Source organism: Fonsecaea pedrosoi (assembly GCF_000835455.1).
Source record: "Fonsecaea pedrosoi CBS 271.37 unplaced genomic scaffold supercont1.7, whole genome shotgun sequence".
Lineage (NCBI taxonomy): Eukaryota > Fungi > Ascomycota > Eurotiomycetes > Chaetothyriales > Herpotrichiellaceae > Fonsecaea > Fonsecaea pedrosoi.
Genome location: NW_013550609.1, coordinates 653,995 through 675,666, shown reverse-complemented (window position 1 = coordinate 675,666; position 21,672 = coordinate 653,995). Strand labels below are relative to the sequence as shown.

The 21,672-nt window shown below is 53.3% G+C and overlaps 8 protein-coding genes across 8 annotated transcripts; 4 read left to right on the top strand and 4 right to left on the bottom strand.

Annotated features, from left to right (window-relative positions):
* Positions 1 to 2,119: 2,119 nt before the first annotated feature.
* On the bottom strand, positions 2,120 to 2,882 carry Z517_10313 (uncharacterized protein; the record flags this gene model as incomplete). The annotated part of the gene is made up of 4 exons (XM_013423925.1): positions 2,120 to 2,237; positions 2,293 to 2,366; positions 2,436 to 2,681; positions 2,766 to 2,882. 4 exons carry the CDS (start codon positions 2,880 to 2,882, stop codon positions 2,120 to 2,122), a joined length of 555 nt encoding a protein of 184 aa, XP_013279379.1.
* Positions 2,883 to 3,418: 536 nt separating this feature from the next.
* Z517_10312 (uncharacterized protein) lies at positions 3,419 to 4,291 on the bottom strand (the record flags this gene model as incomplete). The annotated part of the gene is made up of 1 exon (XM_013423924.1): positions 3,419 to 4,291. One exon carries the CDS (start codon positions 4,289 to 4,291, stop codon positions 3,419 to 3,421), a length of 873 nt encoding a protein of 290 aa, XP_013279378.1.
* A 979-nt stretch (positions 4,292 to 5,270) lies between these two features.
* Positions 5,271 to 7,595, top strand: Z517_10311 (uncharacterized protein; the record flags this gene model as incomplete). Its single annotated transcript, XM_013423923.1, has 1 exon — positions 5,271 to 7,595. One exon carries the CDS (start codon positions 5,271 to 5,273, stop codon positions 7,593 to 7,595), a length of 2,325 nt encoding a protein of 774 aa, XP_013279377.1.
* Positions 7,596 to 8,294: 699 nt separating this feature from the next.
* Positions 8,295 to 9,863, bottom strand: Z517_10310 (uncharacterized protein; the record flags this gene model as incomplete). Its single annotated transcript, XM_013423922.1, has 1 exon — positions 8,295 to 9,863. The coding sequence occupies one exon, from the start codon at positions 9,861 to 9,863 to the stop codon at positions 8,295 to 8,297; it is 1,569 nt and encodes a 522-aa protein (XP_013279376.1).
* A 670-nt stretch (positions 9,864 to 10,533) lies between these two features.
* Z517_10309 (uncharacterized protein) lies at positions 10,534 to 11,578 on the top strand (the record flags this gene model as incomplete). The annotated part of the gene is made up of 3 exons (XM_013423921.1): positions 10,534 to 10,569; positions 10,621 to 10,798; positions 10,851 to 11,578. The coding sequence occupies 3 exons, from the start codon at positions 10,534 to 10,536 to the stop codon at positions 11,576 to 11,578; spliced, it is 942 nt and encodes a 313-aa protein (XP_013279375.1).
* Positions 11,579 to 13,133: 1,555 nt separating this feature from the next.
* Z517_10308 (uncharacterized protein) lies at positions 13,134 to 13,883 on the top strand (the record flags this gene model as incomplete). The annotated part of the gene is made up of 1 exon (XM_013423920.1): positions 13,134 to 13,883. The coding sequence occupies one exon, from the start codon at positions 13,134 to 13,136 to the stop codon at positions 13,881 to 13,883; it is 750 nt and encodes a 249-aa protein (XP_013279374.1).
* A 1,568-nt stretch (positions 13,884 to 15,451) lies between these two features.
* On the top strand, positions 15,452 to 18,685 carry Z517_10307 (uncharacterized protein; the record flags this gene model as incomplete). Its single annotated transcript, XM_013423919.1, has 3 exons — positions 15,452 to 15,778; positions 15,832 to 18,375; positions 18,491 to 18,685. 3 exons carry the CDS (start codon positions 15,452 to 15,454, stop codon positions 18,683 to 18,685), a joined length of 3,066 nt encoding a protein of 1,021 aa, XP_013279373.1.
* A 740-nt stretch (positions 18,686 to 19,425) lies between these two features.
* Z517_10306 (uncharacterized protein) lies at positions 19,426 to 21,449 on the bottom strand (the record flags this gene model as incomplete). Its single annotated transcript, XM_013423918.1, has 3 exons — positions 19,426 to 20,665; positions 20,724 to 21,369; positions 21,440 to 21,449. The coding sequence occupies 3 exons, from the start codon at positions 21,447 to 21,449 to the stop codon at positions 19,426 to 19,428; spliced, it is 1,896 nt and encodes a 631-aa protein (XP_013279372.1).
* Positions 21,450 to 21,672: the final 223 nt, after the last annotated feature.

Genomic DNA, 21,672 nt, shown 5'->3' with positions numbered 1-21,672 from the left:
GCACATTGTTTTCCAGTCCACATTCCCATACGGAGTTCCCGACCGCCCACCGCCATTAACAGACCTCACTCCAATCTTGCTGGATCACTTCCTGAGGAGCAAGTTGCACTTCTCATCTTTTCTTTAGTCGGTGCTCTTCTACCTGCCTGGTGGTGGAAGCTTGGCCTTAGCTCGTAAGTGTAGCAGCTTGCTATGTATGAAGAATTGATTAGGGAATGCCTCAGACACAGGGGCTTTAATGGGGACCGAAGGATTCTCACGGCCTGGTCCAGTGTGGCATGGCTCCTCAATATCTGGATATGGAAGGCAAGTGGCACCTCCACAGCGCGGTCCAACACAACTGACTGGCACAAACGGTTTCCTCTTTTCGAGCATGAGCCATAGGCGAGAATCCTCTCGACAAATTCCTGCAACTCGAACCGTGGTCGCCGTTCTCGGGATATACCAGTACTCCACGTCAGCTTGCGAATGGAGACCTCACGGTAGAGTGTGTTTGTAGGTTTCAGCCTTACAGGGCATCATCCGCTAAAATGGCAGACGGAGCACTTGTGGAATCCATACGGGCTCATTTGCCGCCGACTCTTGGATCCCAACATGAGGAGCTTAGTAAATCATCTCCGCAGCAGTGATCCTCTGGCCAGAGCTCGGTTGCATATTCATGTTGATCCGGCAGGCAGGCCAAATCCTTCAGTGCTGACATGCGGCACAAGCTTTGTCGAAAATGATTACTGGTCCTCGGTGCCGAGCGCAGCCTTTTGCCTACCTTAGAACGGTTCTTCGCTTGGCGTGTTTCACGGTCTTCAAACGTGCTTTTGAGCTCGGCTTTGTTGTAGCAAAACGGGCTTGCTGACTTGAACCATCGGGCATCCCGAAAGTTAGACATGCAATAGTTTGGGGGGTTGGACGCCACCCTTTGGAAGGTGATGACCACCAAAGGAGCCCCAGACTTTTTCCGAAAGAGTGACGATCGGAAACATTCCGTTGTGTTTACTCCACGTGCCAACGGTTCGCTTATCTAAATCCACGAATCTGGCGGCGATAGAATTTGCGAGCATGATAGATCGGTAGAGAGAGTCCATGCTGTCGGAAATGTACAAGCGCAGGTTAAATAATTAGGGATCGGGGTAACCAATGTCTGTTGTGAGTCGTAACTGAAGTTCAGCCTCGTATACCTCGTGAGAAGTCGAGAAGTTTCGGTCGGGAAAGACCCAAAAGCCGATCTCCAGCATTATCCCAAGCAGGAGATTGTTAGTAGGCAAGCAAAGAATTCCGCTTCGTCCGTGTAGGGGTCCAAATATGCGGGTTTCAGTCTCGTGACGGCACGCAAGGGGTCTTCGGCCCTCAGCAGTTTGGATGAGGAAGGAAACCAGGTTTCGTCCTTGCTAATCGCACTTGTGTACCCGACGCTCACCGGAAAGGGCAAATGGGTGAACGAGCCTCTAAACGGGCAAGATTGGTGGAGGCGACAGCTCGGCGGGAGGCCCAAATGCAAGAGCGGGATCGTCGTATTGAAGCCGAGCAGGCCTATCCGGGCTGCATTCCCTCGCCTCGAGTGAACACGAACTGCACCATGCGAGCTCGTGTTTACCTGCACCTTGCGAGCGACGCTCATTGTACTCAACCACGTGTCGTCACGATAAAGGCTGAAAGATTTGCGCGCCCTTGACATCATTCCCATCCAGATCCACGAACGGTGACAAGGAAATTGAGGACCGCTGACTCTGGGCTGACATCTGAGCATGGATGAAAGCAGACACAAACCCATCATCAACTCCACCAGCGAAATGATGTCCACTCACCTGGACGTTAGTGCTGACAGAGGCAGCCAGCCTTAAACCCCGAGCGGTCTTCAGCTGTGCGGCACACTGCAGACAACTATGCACCAGATGGGCAGGTTCTGATCATGCATGATGCAGCAGCACTGGCATCAAGGTTGACAACGAACAGTGGCCGGGCATTGAGTGGGCATCTTAGGACAAGATACAAAGCTCCAGCTCTCGGCAAAGCCGGCATATTTCGAGTCACCAGTGTGGACCATCTTCACAACTTGAGCAGGGAAAGAAAAATGAGGCGTCGAGACAAAACCACGAGTCTAGAAGGTCGTCCATTTGGCGTCGGGTCATGAGATGTCGCCCTTCGGCGCTGCAGGGAAGAAGCTGGGGTCTTTCATGCGCTGTTGGTTCCGTTTTGCAACCTCTAGATTGCGCAATCGGTCAATTCGCATTTGATAGAAATTTCTGTCACCATTAGACTGGAGGGTAGGTCACCGAGAAGAAGGGGGAAATGACTCACTTTTGCAGGGCATATACACGAGGAACATCTTCCGACTTCTCGCTGGGACTCGAACCGGCTTGTATGGCTTTGATCTACGGACGATCGCAACATCAGCTTCGAGGACGAAGGGTAACCGCAAGTACTAGTGAGATCAGACTGACCTTATCATCCCTTTCTTTCTCAGCCTTGCCGTCATCGTCGTCGTCCTTCTTTTTGTCCTTGTCGTCGTCCTTGGCCTTTTTCTTGGCCTTTTTCTTGCGCTGTTTCTCCTCGTACTCCTGCTTGATTTTCTCTATCTCTTTGTCCATCCATTCTTTCTTCTTCTTTGCAGCTTCTGCCTCGGCGTCTACAACGGGGGAAGCAAACCCTCTGTCGCTAAGGTGGGAAACACAGACATAGAAGAAATCCTGGCACAGACCAGTTGGCAGGGTGATCATCATGGACCCGACTCAAAGGACTGATCGTGTCTAGAAGAGAGGAATGGCACTTACTTTGTTGTCAGGAGTGATCAGCACCTTGACCGAGGGTTTGTAACAGACATAACAGGCCTTGGATGAAGCTTCAGCGACAGTGCGAAGATGGTAGACGTTTGGGAAGGGCAAGGACATGGTGATTACAAGAAGACACAGTGTTTGATAGTCCTTTTCCTGACGTTCCGAGAGAGAGACTACAAAAGGAGGGGGGAAGATTGGGAATTGACCAGTTTGTCGAGGATGGTGGATGGTGGATGGTGACAGAGAATCGAGTCGCATCTGAAGTGGAAGGCACCAGAGGCGTGTTGTCCGTTTCCGGTATTTCTGTCTTGCTGCCCTTCCAGTCTATGGGGACTAACTGTTTCGGGCCCTGTAGAGAGGGTGGCTTCAGATGTTGCATCTTCGAAGAGCGTTACAAGAGATTATATTGTCGCTGGTAACGGTCGCTTGTCTAGTGCTCGTCTCGAGTTCATGTCGGTCAGCCGGCCATCATCGATAGGAACAGGATTTCCCATTACTACGTCCATTGCAATAAGGCGAGACCAGGAAGCCAGCGGGTCGAATGGACACATAGATGGGAGAAAGACATCTTGCCACGCAGTTGAGATACTATAACACATTTTGCTGAACCCCAATCCCGCCCCTGCTTGAGCACATACAATGCGGACCTCCTATGGAGAACCGGAACGTCTCGATACACGAGAGTCCAACTGCGCTTGTTGAGCAAACACAGCAGCTCCGACCGCCGGACGACCACCTGGCTGCTGCAGCTGGGTCGTACTCTCTTCCAGCACATTGTCCTTCAAAGCCTCCTCTTCAGCGCTGGCGACGGTGCCTTCAAAAGCGGCAGCCCTCGATGTTTGCTCAAAGACGACCTGCCGGCTCCATTTCTCCCAGTCATTGTACATCCCATTCTCAATGCCCATGCTAATCTGCAAGGCCGACTTCCCGAATCGAGCGCCCATATGTCTCGCTTCTTCAGCAGCAATCCTATCTCTCCGTTCTTGACGTCGGCGCAGGGTGTAGAATTCTTTTCGTGCGATGTCGTAAGCTTGCGGGACAGAAATGTCGGGGGTATTTTCCAGTAGCCAGAGTTGTCGCTGGACCACACATTCGCCAGATAGAGGGATGCCGGGTTGGACCAGGCCTTTTGACCAGTCTGCGTTTTTGTACTGCTCTCCTGATGTCTCCACGATCACTCGAGGCCGCGCCAGCTCCCAGGGATGATCACCATAGAAAGTTCTTCGTAATGAATCCTCCTCATAATGTAAAGATTTGGGGCTGAAGACATGACGAGCCTTCGCCGACTTCGGCCTCTTAGGTTCAATGATTTGCACATATTGCTCTGTTTTTCCGCCCGGGAGAGTTCGTGTGCGGACTTTGGTCAGGGGATGCTTGACGGGCTGCTGGCGGACGAGAATTTGTGCTGGCGGGATATCATGCACGATATCCACCCAGTTGGGTACCGAAGGAATCTGTTTGGCCTTGAATTTGGCCAGCGCAGTCCTGCGGACGTTGATGGCAGTGAGGTTTAATCGGCCCATGATGGGGTAGCTTCACAGGCAGGTATCGGTGTCGACGAGCTCAAGGAGTTGGGGGAGTCAGACAGGGCAGGAGTCTCTCATAGGTAATTTCAGATCTAGAGGAGCGACCGTGAGTCTTTTCTCACGTTCATCGAGACGACCAGCCTGGTCATTAGGATAACTTGAATCTCCATTGACTACTCGTTACAAGGAAAAGCTGCGGCGAAAATGCGCGCTAGTGGAGCAGTTTCCAAGATGCCCAATTTGGGAATCTCAACCGCGAGCGTTTTTTTCGACTTGTCAAGACTGTCTCTTGTGCCAGCACCTCCAGAAGAAGATCGTCTACACCCTTTTAAGTCCGATGATGAAGAGCTGACAATATGCTCCCAGGCATATGCATTCATCCTCCAAACTCCTCGGATGCAGCAGCTTTCCGAATGCGACGCCAATAATACGTTCCAATATCTCGATATGCGACTTCCTCGCCCCTCGCATCCGGCCACGCGCAGCCGTTGCTTCAAAGCAGACAATATGTGGACGAAGTGGACCTCCCAATGGAGGGTCCAATGTTAGAGCTGTCGAAGCCACTTTTTACGGATGGTTGTCGCGTGCAGGAGAATGCGCGACGAGGTCTCGTCCAGTACCACCTTCGACCTCCGGTTGCCGGACACCGAATCGATCGACGCATGGAGATGGGCGAAGAAAAGGGAAGAATCTGTTGAGGGAACAATACCGCAGCATAAGCCACGGCGTTAGGGAACGCCACGTCGCAATATTGGATAAACCTGAACAACCAAGGGTCTCTAGAAATCGGCGCAAGGACAGGACCAATGCGTGGGATTTTTTGGACTCCAATACGCTCGAATTTGCACAAAACAGTCGGCTTCCGGCCGCCTTCTTTGATGATCTGAACACTCTGCACGAGAAAGTGAGACAAGGGAATGATGGACAAGAAAAACAGGATGAATCCGAGCTATCACAGCCCATGCTTGAGGAACAAATGGCCCTGTTGAAGTCGGTAAGAGATCTCGAGGAACGGCTGGCTGCGGCCAAGGCCAGCTTGGACAGCTCAATACACAATAAGTCTCCCACACCCGAGCGTGCGACGGCAGTGACACCTGTGACCTCGAACCAACCAGCCGTTGTGCTGTCCAAGGACGACTACAAGAATTTGGTGGATCTCTACTTCTTCAGTCACAGCAATCGTTTCGACCCGGAATCGCCTCATTCGTCTCCGACGCCGAAATTCCTGGAGGACTATGCATTCCGTCTGTCCGAGGACTTTGCACCCCCCCAGGCCTATGCGGAGTTTTATACCGAAGATGAAGGCTACGAGTCACCCCTCAAGGAGGTAGAGAAGATGCTCAAGTCGAAGCAGCTACGCGAAATCTCTGCCTTCAAAGCCTTTGTCGATCTGCTCCTCGACAATCACTCCTCAAATGCAGCACTATTCAGAGCTTACAAGCGGCTGCCACAACCCGGGGTCGCGTTCCTCCCCAAGGGGACTATCAGATTGTTTCTGCAACGCATGTCGACACCCTGGCAGAAGAGCGAAAAATCAATGATCAGATATCTGTCATTAATTGACGACATGCAAAAGGCCAATCTACCAATCGCAAGGTCGGAATGGGCCTCTGCTATTTACCTGGCTGGCAGGTCTTTCTCAAAAGTGACGGAATCGGAACTGAATGCTGCGCTGCGACTGTGGAAGCAGATGGAACAGGAAGCTGGTGTCCAGGCTCACAATATCACTTTCAACATTCTTTTTGACATTGCAGTGAGGGCTAACAAATACCCCCTGGCTCAGATGATCCTGAAAGAGATGCACGATCGGGGTCTTCATCTCAATAGGCTTGGCCGTGTCAGCGTCATCTATTATCATGGGCTACGAGGCGATGGTGACGCTGTTCGAAAAGCTTACCGCGATTTTGTCGATGCCGGAGAAATCGTCGACACACTTGTGCTGAATTGCGTCATGGCGGCGTTGTTCAACGCTCAAGAACCGGCGGCGGCGGAGCAGATATACGAGCGGATGAAGAGTCTGCATATGAATACCCGTCGAGAAGTGCGAAACGACGGCACTGTGGCCTCATACCGACAATATCCAGGCCCGGGTCCGGAACTGATCCACCGCAAGCTGGCTGCGAACTCTTTGAGGAGAGTCTTGCTCTTCGCGAGTAGACTGAAACACCTTCTGCCGGAGCATCACAAGGAGGCACAAGAGTTGATGCCGTTGAGACCGGACCACACAACCTTCCGGACCATGATCTCTTACCACGCAAACGTTTCCGGGAACCTCAACCGAATCACAGTGTTAATAAACGAAATGTCGGAGCTATTCGGTTTACCATTGCAAAGTATTCACTACCAGCTGCTGTTCAAGGGATTTGCCCTCCATGGCGCCACAAGAAACCCGCATGCGACTTGGAATCTGCACCGGCTAAATTTGGCCTGGGAAGCTTGTCGAAAAGACATCCGAGAAGGCCAGATTGCCCGCCGACGAGCCAAGCAGACAAAATCCGATGACCAGACACTCCCGTCGATTGACATCATCAACGAAACCTCTGAAGACCGAGAGCCGGTTCTCGGAGAACCAAGAGGCCTCAAACGCATGAGCGAATGGGATGATTTTGTTCTTGACCTCGCTGCGTTTCCTAGGGAACGAAGGAAGCACATCGAAAGAATCCACGCCGAGCTCTTCGATGAGGAGAGAGAGAAGCGAGAACCTCTCATCCGGAATCCCTTCTCTCGTGGTTCGAGGGAGTCCCTACCACATGATCAGAAGACCTACTACCCGTTAGGAGAGCGCAAGTTGGATCAAGAGGAAGGGGAATATGTGCTGCCGTCGCCGATTCTGGCAATTGATCCGTCTAGCAGCGAGGTGCAGGGTGGATATTGCGCTGAAGAGAGCATTGAAGAGACTGTTAAGGAAACAATCCAGATCGTTCCAGAGCCACGGACACTCCCACATACAACAGAATCTCCAGACACAGAATGGCACAGCAATGCTGGATCTAGCACAGACCATACATCACCGCAGTCCGAAGCCGAGATAGACTCGCATTCTGACCCTGACGGTGAAGATGGCCGCGACGTCCCACCCGTGCCATCCACCTCGCAGTACCAGGTGGAAGCCACTCGCCCGTTGATCTGCTGGCTCTTGCGCGCCTACGCCAACGCGACGGGTTCGCGCCAGCAAGTGGAAGCGATCTGGGACTCTGTGCGGCCGCTGTGGCACTCGCGCGAGCCGAACGACCAGGCCGCGGTGATCCGGGTGCTGAGGCGATGCCTGAGGAATTGTGATCGATACGGTCCGCCATTGTGAAAGGAGGGGACAGACACAGTACGATAGTTCCGGTCGGTTCAGGGAATATAGCTAAGCGATAGAGGGTCATGTGTGAAGAAGATATAGATCCCCCCCAGCCTCTGCGAGATTACACAGTCCTTGGTACATGTACAGTAACGTCCTCGGGTCTTTTTAGTCTGTACATACATTCCCAAGTACCTAGATATATGACATAGATATATTGCGCACCACTCAGGGGCTCCCTCCCTACTGTACATAGGTACATGCATACATTCATACAGAGTGAGACGGACAAGGAATCTAGATATGATACATCACGTATCAGACCATGAGTACCGAGGATGTTGAGGTACGGGGTATAGGCACCACATGCGACCTTGGCTGTACGTCGGGTCGGGCTGTATATACAGAAAGGAATCTCTGTTCAACCAGAATGGAGTCAGAGAGAAAACGTTGAGAATACGTGACCAACTAACTACACGCTCGCACGCTCCAGGTCGTGTGCGCACGTGAGGTCTTGTTGTTCCTCTCCAGGCGGTGGATAGCATGTCTCTCTATCTCTACCTCTATCTCTATCGCTATCTCTATCATGTCTAGATGACGGACTCGGAATAGCAGGAGCCAGGTAGACGCCCGTCTGCTGGTTATGCTGGCGGTGCTTCCAGAGCAAGCTCCCTTCATCTTACATCCCATTTGGGATTGATATGGGCGCCATTTCTACAGCTTGCTCTCTCTGCCTGTGCCGAAGAGACTGTTTCTACCGACACTTTGCGTCTCTGGCGTCCACGCCACTGCGTAAGGGTGGTCGCGTCTTTTCACCACCAACCGATCAATGGCGCCCGTGTTGACGTAGTGAGGCCCGCACTCTTGCAGGCTGGTGACGCCGATGTTGCGCATGGCGACTTCGAACTCATCCTTGAGGATTTCGATCAACTGCTCGACACCTTCCTGACCGTAACCCGTGGCGAAGAGGGCGGGTCGCCCAATCCCCGCGGCCACAGCGCCCAGGCAGACAACTTTGAGGATGTCGCTGCCGCGCCGGATGCCACCGTCGACGAAAATGCTGAAAGGTCTCGATTGGCCTGCGAGTACGGCGGGGGAAGATGGGTGGTGCTGCGTGATGATTTCTGGGTAGCGTGCGTGGATTTCGAGTAGGACAAGCAGAGCCGGAGGAGACGTGTCCAGGTTCCTCCCCCCGTGGTTTGACAGCACCACGCCCTCAAGACCGTAGTCCAGGGCCAGCCGCACATCGTCCGCGGACATGATCCCTTTCAACAAGAGTGGCAATTTGGTCTGAGAACGCAACCAGGCAATGTCATCCCAATTCAGATTTGGGTCGATGAAATTGCCCATAAGTCGCCCATACCCGCCTCCTTTCTTGTCATTCTTGGCCTTGGTGGTCATCATTGGGTTTTGGATCGTTTCATCAGCTTTGACACGCTCGTCCGCCTCCCTTTTACCCGCTGCAGCGGCATCAGTCGTCACGAATATCGCGCGGATGTTCTTGTGCTGGTGGATCTTGCGAAGGAGCTGTTCGGATTTGTGACGCTCCCGGTTGACGTAGAGCTGGAAGAAAAATGGATAGTCCGAGACGGCAGGTTGGGAGACGATTTCGCTGGCAGAATAGCTGGCATTGTTGGAGATGCATTGAACGATTGTCTTCTCCTTTGCGGCCCGTGCAATAGCGAGTTCGCCATCTGGGTGGATCAAGCGCGCCATTGCGGCGGGAGAGACCATCAGTGGGAAGGAGACGGGATAGCCCAAGATATTGGTCTCAGTGCAGATCGTGCCCACGCGACGCATTACGCGTGGGCGAAAGAGCACGCGGCTGAACAGACTAGCATTGAGGTCCTTCGTGATCAGATCGTTGGCTGCGGAGGAGTAGAAAGCCCATGTCTTTGCAGTGGCGCTGTTCCGAGCGGCGAGCTCGTAGTCGTGGGCATTTATTAGTGAATCCAACGGTGGCTTTTCTGAGGTAGAAGCAGACTTGGGTTTGGGCGTCTCTGTAGGAGGTGGCCTGGACCATTCTTGCGTTATGGTTGACCTGTCCAGCACCCCTTTGAGGGCATCTGCTGGAAGGTTATTTCTGATGATCGCTGGAGAGTGTATCTCATTGTATGCTTGAGTGGCGTCTCGACCCGCGTACTTGTATATTATCCCTGGACCGCCAGGGTGTTCGGGGGCGAATTTGGTGATGTCCCATATTTGATCATCCACGACTATCCAGCAGTCGGTATCTGTACTGTGGGCTGAGATCTCTGACACTGAGATCCTGCGTGGCGCCATGTGAGAACGCTTCTAGGGATTCGAGGACTATACGATCCCATGTTGGAGTCAGCAGTAGATCACCAAGAGATACTAGTTATATAGGTGTTTCACCTACACACTATGGGAACCCGCACTTTGCTCCATTGTTGGCATGTATTCTGCCGGTCGGTGACACCGTTGGGGACCATTTTAGCCAGCTCGACACTGGCGGGATCATATCTGTGGACGGGAGGCTTGTCGGTGTCAAGGCCGATGCGGAGAGAGACAATCTTGATCGTAAAGAGGCGAACGGGATTGGAGCAGAGATGGCAGATCGGGTACAGAAGGGGCTGGTCACGTGGATGTCGGGGTTCGGCGGAATTGATGCCGAGAGAAGTTTGGCATTTTTTTCTGGCAGCCGGAGTTCTGACCATCCACAACACTCCAACTATCGGTCAGATCTTGTCGTAGCAGCTAATCTGATGCTATTGCGGCTACAACCCTTTTTCAGGTGTAGCTCCTTTTGTCTCCTGAAACCATCAGCCTTGTCGGCCTCTCCTTTCCAGTCTCGTCTGTGTGGTACGTGTCGCACCCCTTGAGCCCAGAGTTTGAGACGTGTCTGAGTCTTGTCACAGTATTGCAGTCCGGGGAATGGCTTGCTAGAACCCACAGAAGTCCCTGGCAGAAAAGAGTGGCCAGCCACGCCACCATGGCGAACAACACGAAACCGTTGAGGTACGCAGACGTGCGTAGCTGGATGAGATGGATTGGCCACTTTGGAGGCTGACAGACTCAGGTCGGCATCAACCTTGGCGATCCAGTCTTCCGAGGAGTGTACCACGGGAAGCAAGCACATGAGGACGATTTGGACGACGTTGTCCAGCGAGCGCTGGCTGTTGGCTGTATCAAGTTGATGGTCACCGGCTCCAGTCTGACAGAGTCCAAGCATGCGGTTGACCTTGCAAAACAACACCGTATGTAACGAGGATCCTGTGGATATCGTCTACTATTCTAACACGTTCCAAGCCGGCACTTGTTTCGCGACCGTCGGAGTACATCCATGCTCGACACAGGACTTTGACAATCACGAAGGCGGCGCCAGCACACTGATTCAAGAACTTCGTGCTCTAACCCTCGAAGCGAAAGAGAGTGGACACGCGGTAGCCTTTGGAGAAATTGGGCTGGACTACGACCGATTGTTTCTCTCTCCCAAAGATGTGCAACTCAAATATTTCGAGCTGCAGCTCGATCTGGCCGAGGAGATGCAGCTTCCACTATTCCTACATTCGCGGGCATGCAGTGAAGATTTTGAGAGGATTCTCAGCGCACGCCTACCCAAACTCCCCAAGCGTGGGCTGGTCCACAGCTTCACCGGCACCATACCGGAAATGGAGGCACTGGTCAAGCTTGGGTTTGACATTGGTATCAATGGCTGCAGCATGAAGACCGCAGAGAATCTTGAGGTGGTCAAAGCGGTGCCTTTGGAGCGGCTTCAGATCGAGACGGATGGACCGTGGTGTGAAATCCGCGCGTCGCATGCTTCGTCGCAGTATCTGAAAGACGGGCCTGCTATCCCCAAGGCAGTGAAGAAGGAGAAGTGGCAGAAAGGGATGATGGTCAAGGGACGTAACGAGTCGGCGACGATTGTGCAGGTTGCACATGTGATAGCCCAGGTGAAGGGGATTACGGTGGAGGAAGTCTGTGAGGCAGCATGGACGAATTCGACCGAGATGTTTGGACTGGGTTGTTTGTAATATCACAAGTACAAGGAGGTACGGACCAAGTAGAGTAGAAGGCTGCTTGATAGAGGCACTCGGTACAAGTGACCAAGTCTGATAATTGCACCTACCTATTTGTAAGTGATGGTAGTAATCCGAGATTAGTGTACTCGGTACTAACACTGTACCTAGGCACCAGTAGGCACCATTCCAACCTCCTGAACTTGGGAGTTGAGTACAACAGAGGAAGCAAGTGAGGAATGTGCCAAGGTACCAGTTGATGAGTAATACGGAAAGTATCTCTCACGTGCTCTCCCCTCACTGTGGCTATTTCTACGGTACCTTCTAGACCCGCACGTGACTCACTTCAACGGCCAAGTCAACGCACGTGCCTTGCCTGCCCGCCTCTCGATCCATGTCTTGTTTCCAATTCAATTTCATTAATTATTCACCGCGTCCGTGTCTCGTATTCTTCTGTTGCTCGTGTCAATTTCGCTCCTTTTCTTGATTCTTCTTCTCCGCTCTGCCCGGCTTTTTCGCCTCTCCGCGTTTAGCTTCAGCTTCCTTGGTTGCAACCCTAACGAGCTCATGCGTATGAGTACCGAGTTTGTCCTTGCAGACCCTCTTTCTTATCCCCGTGTCTCTCCATCCTCTCCTTGACTCCCTAGTGGCCCTGGTGGCTCCTCGCCTTACCACTTACCTTCTCGTGCCTGCGGAACCACAATAATCAAACCACTACTCGACCTCGAACACTCACCGCACGCACCCACATTACTCGTACGCTGAGCAACTGACGCCTTGTCGCGCTGGTGACGCTGGCTGCCAAACTTACCAAGCCAGAAACTCAACTTTCTGGCTCGCCGCTTGTTTTTCCTTTGCCCAAAAAGAAAAAAACTCTCTCGTCGTCGATCGAGCTCCATTCCTTCTTCTCCTTCGCTACCAACACCTCAACCCTCGTTCTCCAATCCTTATTTTCCTTCATCTTCTCTACTTTCCTACTAGTCAACAGTCTGCCACAGCATGCCGCCTGCGATTCCCTCTGCGGTGCTTCCCACTCAGAGCTCTTCAGAAACACTCGTCGCCATGCGTCCAATCACCATGCCTCTTTGTCAGGGCCGATTCCCGTCCAGATAATTCCCTCGTCTGCTCAACATAATAACACGACCGACCACCTCTCCCGATTCGACCAGGGAACCTTGGTCCTTAGCATCAGATCACCCCGTCCACAGTCACCGCTGTTTTGGAGGTCCTCGTCCTTTGATCAAGAACTCTAGCCTGGCCTAACCGTTGGCACACGCGCACGACCCCTGCAAAATGGCCATCTAACCACCTCTACAATGTCTTCACCAGCCATCGTGCTTCAACTTTTGAGGTCGTCATAAAAGCCCACACTAGAAGCTCTTTTTCTCTGTATTTCTCCTCGATTTCCTCCCTCGTCAGCTCCTCAGATCGACCGATCATATCATCACTCCTCACCACTTAGACCGCTTGAAACGCACAGTTACTGAACCTCCATCCCCCGTGCTCTGCACAATCGCCGTGTCATTTGTTTCTATCGAAGCGGGCCTCGGCAATCTCATAAATGAGCACGATGGATGGTACCACGAACCTGACCGATCTAGACGTGTCATCAAGCTCCAAGACGCTCCAGCTGGACCAATCTCAACCCCCGACTCCAGATGGCACGGGACGCCCTGTCAACTTCCAAGTCATTGCCCCTGGGCTCTACCGATCGAGTTATCCCCAGTACGCACATTTTGACACCCTCGCCGAGCTGGGGCTGAAGACCATTGTGACGCTGGTCTCGGGCACCATCCCCGTCGACTATCAGATGTTTATGACTTCGCATGGCATTACGCATTACACCATCCCCATTCTCGCCAACAAGGACCCAGAAGTCTACACGCCAGATACGGTCGTCTGCAAGGTGGTCGAACTTATGCTGGACCGGGCCAACTACCCTATGCTGATCCACTGCAACAAAGGCAAGCACCGAAGCGGTTGCATCACGGCCGCATTCCGCAAGGTGACAGGATGGACCCTGGATGCTTGCCTGGAGGAATACGAGTTGTATTCCAAACCCAAGAGTCGCGATTTGGACAAGGTGTTTATTGCTCGCTTCGACCCATCTCCGTTGAAGCATCTCGCCATCGACCGAGGATACGTTGGTGGCGTCTATCGACAACCCGTGCGTACCTCGACCAAATCTTCCATCTACACCAACAACACCCTGGAGACGGTTTATACGACTCCTGACGATCCATCCCTCGATTTCCACGATCCCATGCGGAAAGAACGTGACACCCTTGTGGTGCCGGTGAAGGTGGGGTTGTCCGACTAGGGGGGCATCGCTCTGCTAGACTTATTACTACATGCACATGACACAACACAAAGCAGTACTAGAGTGAGACCCTGGGCTTTGGCCAGCCACAGATACTCAACTCTCTGCACATTTATGTGGCCATATTCTCCAAGCCACTGAAAAAGGATCTCTCGCGCCGCACGAAAACAAGATGAGAAAATGTACTATATCGGCGTCTGTTGAAAGAAGATTCGTTGGGCGGAATAGTCGTTGGAAAGAAAATGCAAAGGTATCAGGGCAGGATAGAGGGTTGCATTTCGAACCACAGATCGACTACGGAGTTGGAATTGAATACTTGGTTACTTGAAGCACAACATGGTCCGCCCCGGAAGGTAGCGGAGAAAACGGTGTTTGGCCCTCTTTGTTCGGCACCACATGGCCGCTCTCTCATTCTTTTTATTTTTCTCTTCTGAACAAGACGCCTTTGAGGTATTTTTATTGATGGAGGGGGAGATCCCAATCTTGGATATCTATCAAAGGATTCAAGTTACATTCGTTCACCTCGAGTAGCTGGAAGAGGGATAACTCCTGGATGATCTGATATGTTCTTCCTAGTTATGTACTTGTATTCATATGTCTCGAATCATGGCCGAGGCGCTCTTGGTATCCAACAAAGCCTTGTATAACAATGACTTGGGCCCCCTTTTCGGATTCATTAATACCCACTCGCCGTGCCCTCTTGAGATCTGGTATAGAAACAACAATAATGTATGTAGCGGACTCGCTGCAACCAATTTGGCCGGTCTGTAGGATTGTCGATTGTCGTCGAGGTCACACATAACTTGATTATGATGAAGGTCCGAGTAATTTGGGGGCCGTCGGGGCAGCTTTGCTCTCTTTGTAAAAATGGCGCACCTTTGCCATGTTTGCAAATTGCGGGATTGGCTGCCTTATGAGCCGCAGAGTCGCGAAAAACACACACACATGAGGACCACGGAAGGCCCCAGCATGGGTCCAGCAATGGCTGCCAGGATGGGCGGAGTTGGCGGCTTTTGACACGCTAGCATCAAAAGTCCTGTGGGAGTTTCTGAACCAACGATGTATTCGTCTGGCGGCCCGAAGCTTACACTAGAAGAGCCTCGTGCGTCGGACAGTTTACAACAGGCATCGCTTGTTCGACCCTAAGAACAGCCTAGGATGGGTTAGGATACGGTTAGGAGAGACACATGCAGACGAGAAGAGAGAGGGAAAGTGGGGGGGAGGTTTAGTTAGGGAGACCGTCTGCCTACATCTGAAGAGGCTGAGGATGAGACAGAAAGAGAGATACACGTATACACACACTCACATTCACTCACACTCACACACATATATAAAGCCTCGTCAGCTTCTCAGCCTCTCAGCCTCTCAGCTTCTGTCAGGCGACATCCTCTTGACACCCCTGACACCTTGACGCCTTGACACCCGTGCTACGTGGCGCCCTTTGAGGGTTTTTGTTTCTCAGTTCCAGGTCTCATTCAACATCGCTTTTTGCCTGATCTTCAGCCTTGAATCTTGACGATATTTTGATTTCTTGCGGCTTCTTGCAGCTCCCTCGAACAGGTTTCATCATGGGTTCTTGTGGCATCGTGGCCACGAGTCACAACCTCAGCCACGTGGATGAAGATGCAGTCAAATCTCTTTCTCTGGTCAATCCCTCCATGGTCAATCCCAGTCCAGGCGATCCTGGAAAGTGGCATGCCACCCTCGACAAAGCCATCAGAAGCGTCGTCGCCATCCACTTCTCCTGCCCGCGTCCCTTCGATACCGATTCATCGTCCTCCAGTCAAGCCACAGGCTTCGTGGTCGATGCAGAAAAGGGATACATCTTGACAAACCGCCATGTCGTCGGTCCTGGCCCTTTTACCGGTTATTGCGTCTTTGACAACCACGAGGAGGTCAGTTTTGCGTGTCAATAACTTGACAATTGGGCTGACTTTGATCTTCCCAGTGCGATGTTCATCCCGTCTATCGTGATCCCGTCCATGACTTTGGTTTCCTGAGATTCGAACCCAAGGCCATCAAGTACATGAAACTCGAGGCGCTCAAGTTGAACCCTCAGTCGGCGCGTGTCGGAGTCGAAATCAGGATCGTCGGCAACGACGCGGGCGAGAAGCTCAGCATCCATTCAGGCTTCATCAGCCGATTAGACCGGAACGCACCTCTCTATGGGGGTGGGTATAACGACTTCAATACCAATTACATCCAGGCCGCCGCGGCAACCACTGGAGGCAGCTCCGGAAGTCCCGTGGTCGACGTGAGTGGCCATGCCATCGCCTTACAAGCCGGTGGTCGGTTGGACAAGGCGACGACCGACTTCTTCTTACCTCTCGATCGCCCCCTGCGAGCTCTAGAGTGTCTGCAAAAAGGCATCCCCATAACTCGAGGCACGATCCAGACGCAGTGGACCTGGAAGCCCTTTGACGACTGCAGGAGACTCGGCCTGACATCGGAATGGGAATCGATCGTTCGCGCTACCTTTCCTCACCAGAATAACATGCTCGTGGCAGAAACTGTCCTCCCCGAAGGCCCGGCGGATGGCAAGATCCAAGTGGGCGACATCCTGGTCAAAGTCAACGAGCAGCTCTTGACGTCTTTCGCCTCCCTCGATGCGATCCTCGACGCCAGCGTCGGCAAGACAGTAGACATACTTCTGCAGCGCGAGGGAAAGGACCTTGCCGTCACTTTAGACGTGCACGACCTGACGGCCATCACGCCAGACCGCTTCGTAGCTGTTGCTGGCGGCACCTTTCACAATCTCTCGTACCAGTACGCGCGACTGTACCGCATTCCGTGCCGAGGTCTATATACCTCGAGCGCCGAAGGGTCCTTTGGCGAGGTCTATAGCTTGTGGGGATCGATCGTCGACACGGTCGACCACAAGAAAACGCCCGACTTGGACACTTTCATCGAGGTGGTCAGGAAAATCCCGGACAAGTCGCGCATCGTCGTCACCTACCGCTCCATCCGCGACCTGGACACGCAGAGGGTCGCCAGCTTCTACGTGGACCAGAGATGGGATCCGGACCTGACCATGGCCGTGCGCAACGACGAGACAGGTCTATGGGATTTCAATGTCATTGACAACTTGCCCCCGGCCCTCCCGCCCGTGGTGCGGTCTGCAGACTTTGCCCAACCCGAAGGTTTGTCTCCACCCGTGGCCGACATTGTCAGGTCATTCGTCGAAGTCTCGTGCGCGATGCCGCTCCATCTCGACGGGTTCCCTCACATCCGCCGCACGGGTTTTGGCCTCGTCATTGCGCCCGGTTTTGTGATAGTGTCGCGGGCGGTCGTGCCCCATAGCCTGTGCGGCATCATCGTGACGGTGGCGGACTCGGTGAACATCGAGGGCGAGGTCTACTTTGTCGACCCCCTCCGCAACTACACCGTGGTTCGCTATGACCCGGCCCTGGTGGAGGCGCCCGTGCAGGTGGCCACGCTGTCGACCGAGATGATCAAGCAAGGAAGCGACACGTTCTTCGTCGGCTTCAGCCGCGGCGACCTGTCGTTTGCAAGGACGACCGTGTCCGAGGTCTCGAATCTGTACATCCCCAAGGACAGCGGGGGTCCGCGGTACCGCGCCACCATGGTCGAGGGCATCTACGTCAACGCGTCGCTGCCGTCCAAGTGCTCGTTCGGCGTCCTCATGGAGCCCGACAGCGTCGTCGTCCAGGCCCTGTGGCTCAACTACATGGGCGACAAGGACAACGAGTACTACTTTGGCATGGCCGCGAGCCTGATCACGCCCGTCGTGGACCAGATCAAGGCCGGGTTCCTCCCCAAGCCCCGCATCCTCGACATCGAAGCTAGCGGCCTGTCGATGGCCGAGTGCCGCACGGCAGGCGTGTCGGAGGAGTGGATCAAGAAAGTGGCCAAGGCGAGTCCGTCGCGACACGAGCTGTTTAGAGTGTCTAACGTGGCGTGCCGGCCAGAGGGCGAGGACGATGAGGATGAAGCGGAAAAAGGAGATGACCAAGATCAAGCCAAACAAGCCAATGGATGTGACAACCGCCCTACCAAAGACCATTTCCTCCAGGACGGTGATATCATTCTTTCGCTCAACGACCGGGTCATCACGCGCCAACACGACATGGACATGATGTACGACCAGGAATGGCTGGACGCGGCCATCGTCCGGCGCGGCGAGGAGATGACACTGCGGGTGCCGACGCTGGCGACGGCGGAACTCGACACGACGCGCGCCCTGGTCTTCTGCGGCGCCGTGCTGCAGCGCCCGCACCACGCCGTGCGCCAACAGGTCACCAAGCTGCACTCGCAGGTGTACGTGAGCGCGCGGCGTGCGGGCTCCCCCGCCCAGCAGTACGGACTGAGCTCGACGACATTCATCACCGAGGTCAACGGCGTCAAGACCCCCAATCTCGCGGCGTTTGTGCGCGAGACGGCAAAGATCCAAGACAACACGAGCTTCCGGCTCCGGGTGGTGACGTTGAAGGGCGTGCCGCAGGTGGTGACGATGAAGAAGAACAGTCACTATGTGAGTTTTCCCTTTTCTCCTTTTTCTGCCTCCTCCTCCTCCGCCGCAGCCGCCGCCGCCGATCTCCTCTTTTTACACACGACGTGTCTCCTAACGAGGTGGTGGAAAAAAATAGTTCCCTATGGTCGAATACGTCCGAGGATCCAATGGCGGCTGGACCGTCCACCGGATCGAAGGCCAGCCGACGAACGAACCGACCAACGGATCCATCAGCGGACAGGTGGATGAAATCGTGGATGAGCCGACGAATGTCCCGACGAACGAGGCGACGACAGCAACCCAACAGGTGAGCGAGGCAAAGAGTGAATGAACGATCAAACGAATGAACGAAACGAATCTGAGGGAGAAAAAGCCGAATTAACAAAACAAACAAACAAGAGAGTGAATGCACAAAATGGAACGAATGAACCGACGAACGACAGAGTGACACATCTAGACGCGACAAATCTAGAGTCTTTGCGAGGAGAAGAGGGAATATATCTACCTATCCATCTATCTATCCACTTATCTATTAGTATTGGTGTCGGTTTCGAATTTTGGTACGGGCATTGGTGTTTGAGGGGAACCAACGGGTTTACGAGATCATGGGGATCTGAAGGATATAATGAATTGGTCGAAGTAAGGTTCGAAATCGAATATCGAATACATACTCGCATGGTACATGTATGTATTGACGTCGAATGCGTCGAATGGATGGAAAATCAATGAGCAAAGGAAATTTGGGGGGTCATGGTCCAAGAATGAATCACTCAATTCATAACCAGTCAAAACCAGGTTAAAAAGTGCCATATGATCCATCATGTAGACCAAAAGGTACAAAGAGAACCAGAGAAAAAGATATGTACCACTAACAAAGGTAGGGAGGTAGGTGACTAAGTCATGTTTATGTACCAAGTACTGACACCCCCTTTTTTTTATATCGTCCTCCTTGGACACTGGGTTGTATCGACCACCATCTCCAGTCTATCGAGGTCTACATGTATCGTGTTGCAGGCAAATAATACCGTCGCACGCTCAAGACGGGAATCCCAAACATCCACGTCGCCGCCGTTATAACCTGGCATGGCCACTCACCAACTTCTCCCAATCCTGTGGCGTAAACGGCACGTACTCGTCCGCCTTGGGCGTCACCCACAGGAACACGTCGTCCTTGCCCTCGGGCACTTCCCTGCCGACCGCGTTGGGATCGACGCCTTCCTTGCGCAACGGCACCTTGTTCTGCTTGTGGTTGTGGATGTGCGTGCTCGCCTTGACGATGCGTAGGAACACCGGCACCGCGTACCGGGGCAGTCGTCCACGCATGAACTTCAGCAGGTCGTTGTAGTCGACCGGCGGCCCCGTGTAATTGGGATCGAGGTGGATGGCCGCGCAGCCTGCTCGGCCCTCGTGGTTCGGTACTAGAACACCGTACACGTTGGCTTCGGCAATGCCAGGATACTGGCCTATCGTTAAAGCCACCTCGGCCGTCGAAACATTCTCTGACTTCCACCGGAATGTGTCGCCCAGGCGGTCCAGGAAGTGCCATCGTCCGTCCGATTCACGCCTCAACGCATCACCAGACCGATAGTAAATGTCCCCCTTCTTGAACACGTCGGTGCAGAATTTCTTGTCGGTGGCAGCCTCGGATCTCCAATACCCCTGGAACGCCTGTTTGTTGGGTACAGCGACCAGGATTTCGCCCCCTTCTTCGTACGGCGTTCGCTTGGCAAAGCCTGTCTTGGGATCCCGCCAGATGTCGCCCGTTTCGTGGTCGATCCGGACCGGGATATAGACATTGCGAAGCATCGTTCGGAGAATCAACCCGTGGTGGCCGACACATGCTCTCAGATATGGCCCCTTGTCATAGTTGAGCAGACTGAACATGCCTTCGGTGGAATTGAAGAACTCGCCGATTTCAGGGATGTTGAAGCGTGTTTGGAACTTTTCCCACACATCAGGTCTCAGGCCATTGCCGTAGGCACATCGGAGCTTGTGTGCTCGCTCCAGCGGGTGGGGTGGCGCGTTGAGCAGATATCGTGCTGTTTCACCAACATACACAAAGAATGTAGACCCGGAGTCATGAATGTCGTTCCAGAACCGTGACACGGAGAATTTCGGTGCGAGAGCAACCCCCAGACCCTGTAGCAGGGCACACGAGGTTGTGATTGACCCTGTGCCATGATATAACGGCATGGAATTGAACCAGTGGTCCTTGCCAGGGATGCCTCCACAGAGCGGCATCGAGTGACCACACGCCATGTATACCCGTTGCAGTGTGAATGCACAACCTTTGGGAAGACCTGTGGTTCCGCTGTGACAACTTGTTAGTCCTTGTGTCTGGGAGATAGAGAGCAGTGGACATGACTCACCTGGTATAGATCAGGCAATAAGGGAAGCTGCCTTTCGTGCCCTTGCGAAGGTCATCGGCCGGTCTCTGGGCGGGTTTCGCTGCAATCTTCTGCTTTAAAGTGTTGTCGAGAACCGCGATTTTGGTGCCTCTGGCTTCAATGTCTCCCCGACTCTGATTGATCCTCCTCTGGCAGGCTGCGTCTGCGTCGACAATCAAGAGTCTTGTCTCACACACATCCAAGCAGTGCATCAACGCTTTCCCCTCGAGATTGTAGTTGATGAATGCTGGCGCCGCACCGACAGCCGAGCAAGCGAACCAGGTCACAAAGAAATGCGGCGAATTGATCATGTACATGGCCACCAATTCGCCAGGCTTGATACCCTCCTCGAGCAGCCACTGCGCATATCGGAGGACCTCCTCGTAAAACTGACCAAAGGTGTAGATGCCCCCTTCTCTCGACCAGAGAGCGCGATTGTTCCAGCTCTTTTTGCATTGCTCTTCAAAAGCGTAGAAGAAGCAGACTTTGTCCTCCTTGACAAGCTGTGCATACTCTTTCGCACCCTGTCTCAGCCTGCGGAGGACATCCAGGTCCTTTCGAATATGGAACTTGGCATCGAGGTAGGCCGCTGCGGCCCATCCACCGGCTGCAGCGGCTGCAGCAGTTGCTGCGAGAAGAACGGAGTCAGCTTCGAAGAACGTCGTCGCATGGTTCGAAGAAAGAGAGCAGAGTCTTACCAAGAGCCATGGGTTAGTTCTATGTGCAAGATCCCCCAGCACCTGTCTAATTTGGTCAACGTAGTGCCGGTCACGATCAATACATCCAAGAACGCAAAGAACACCAGTTGTCTAAAATATCCGCCGTTAATCTGATGCAGCTTAGGGAGCCATTGAAGATAGAGGGAGAAAAGAAAGATCCATCCTTAACAGACTACGGACGGCGCCCGAATCGTCACCCATGCTGTCTCCAA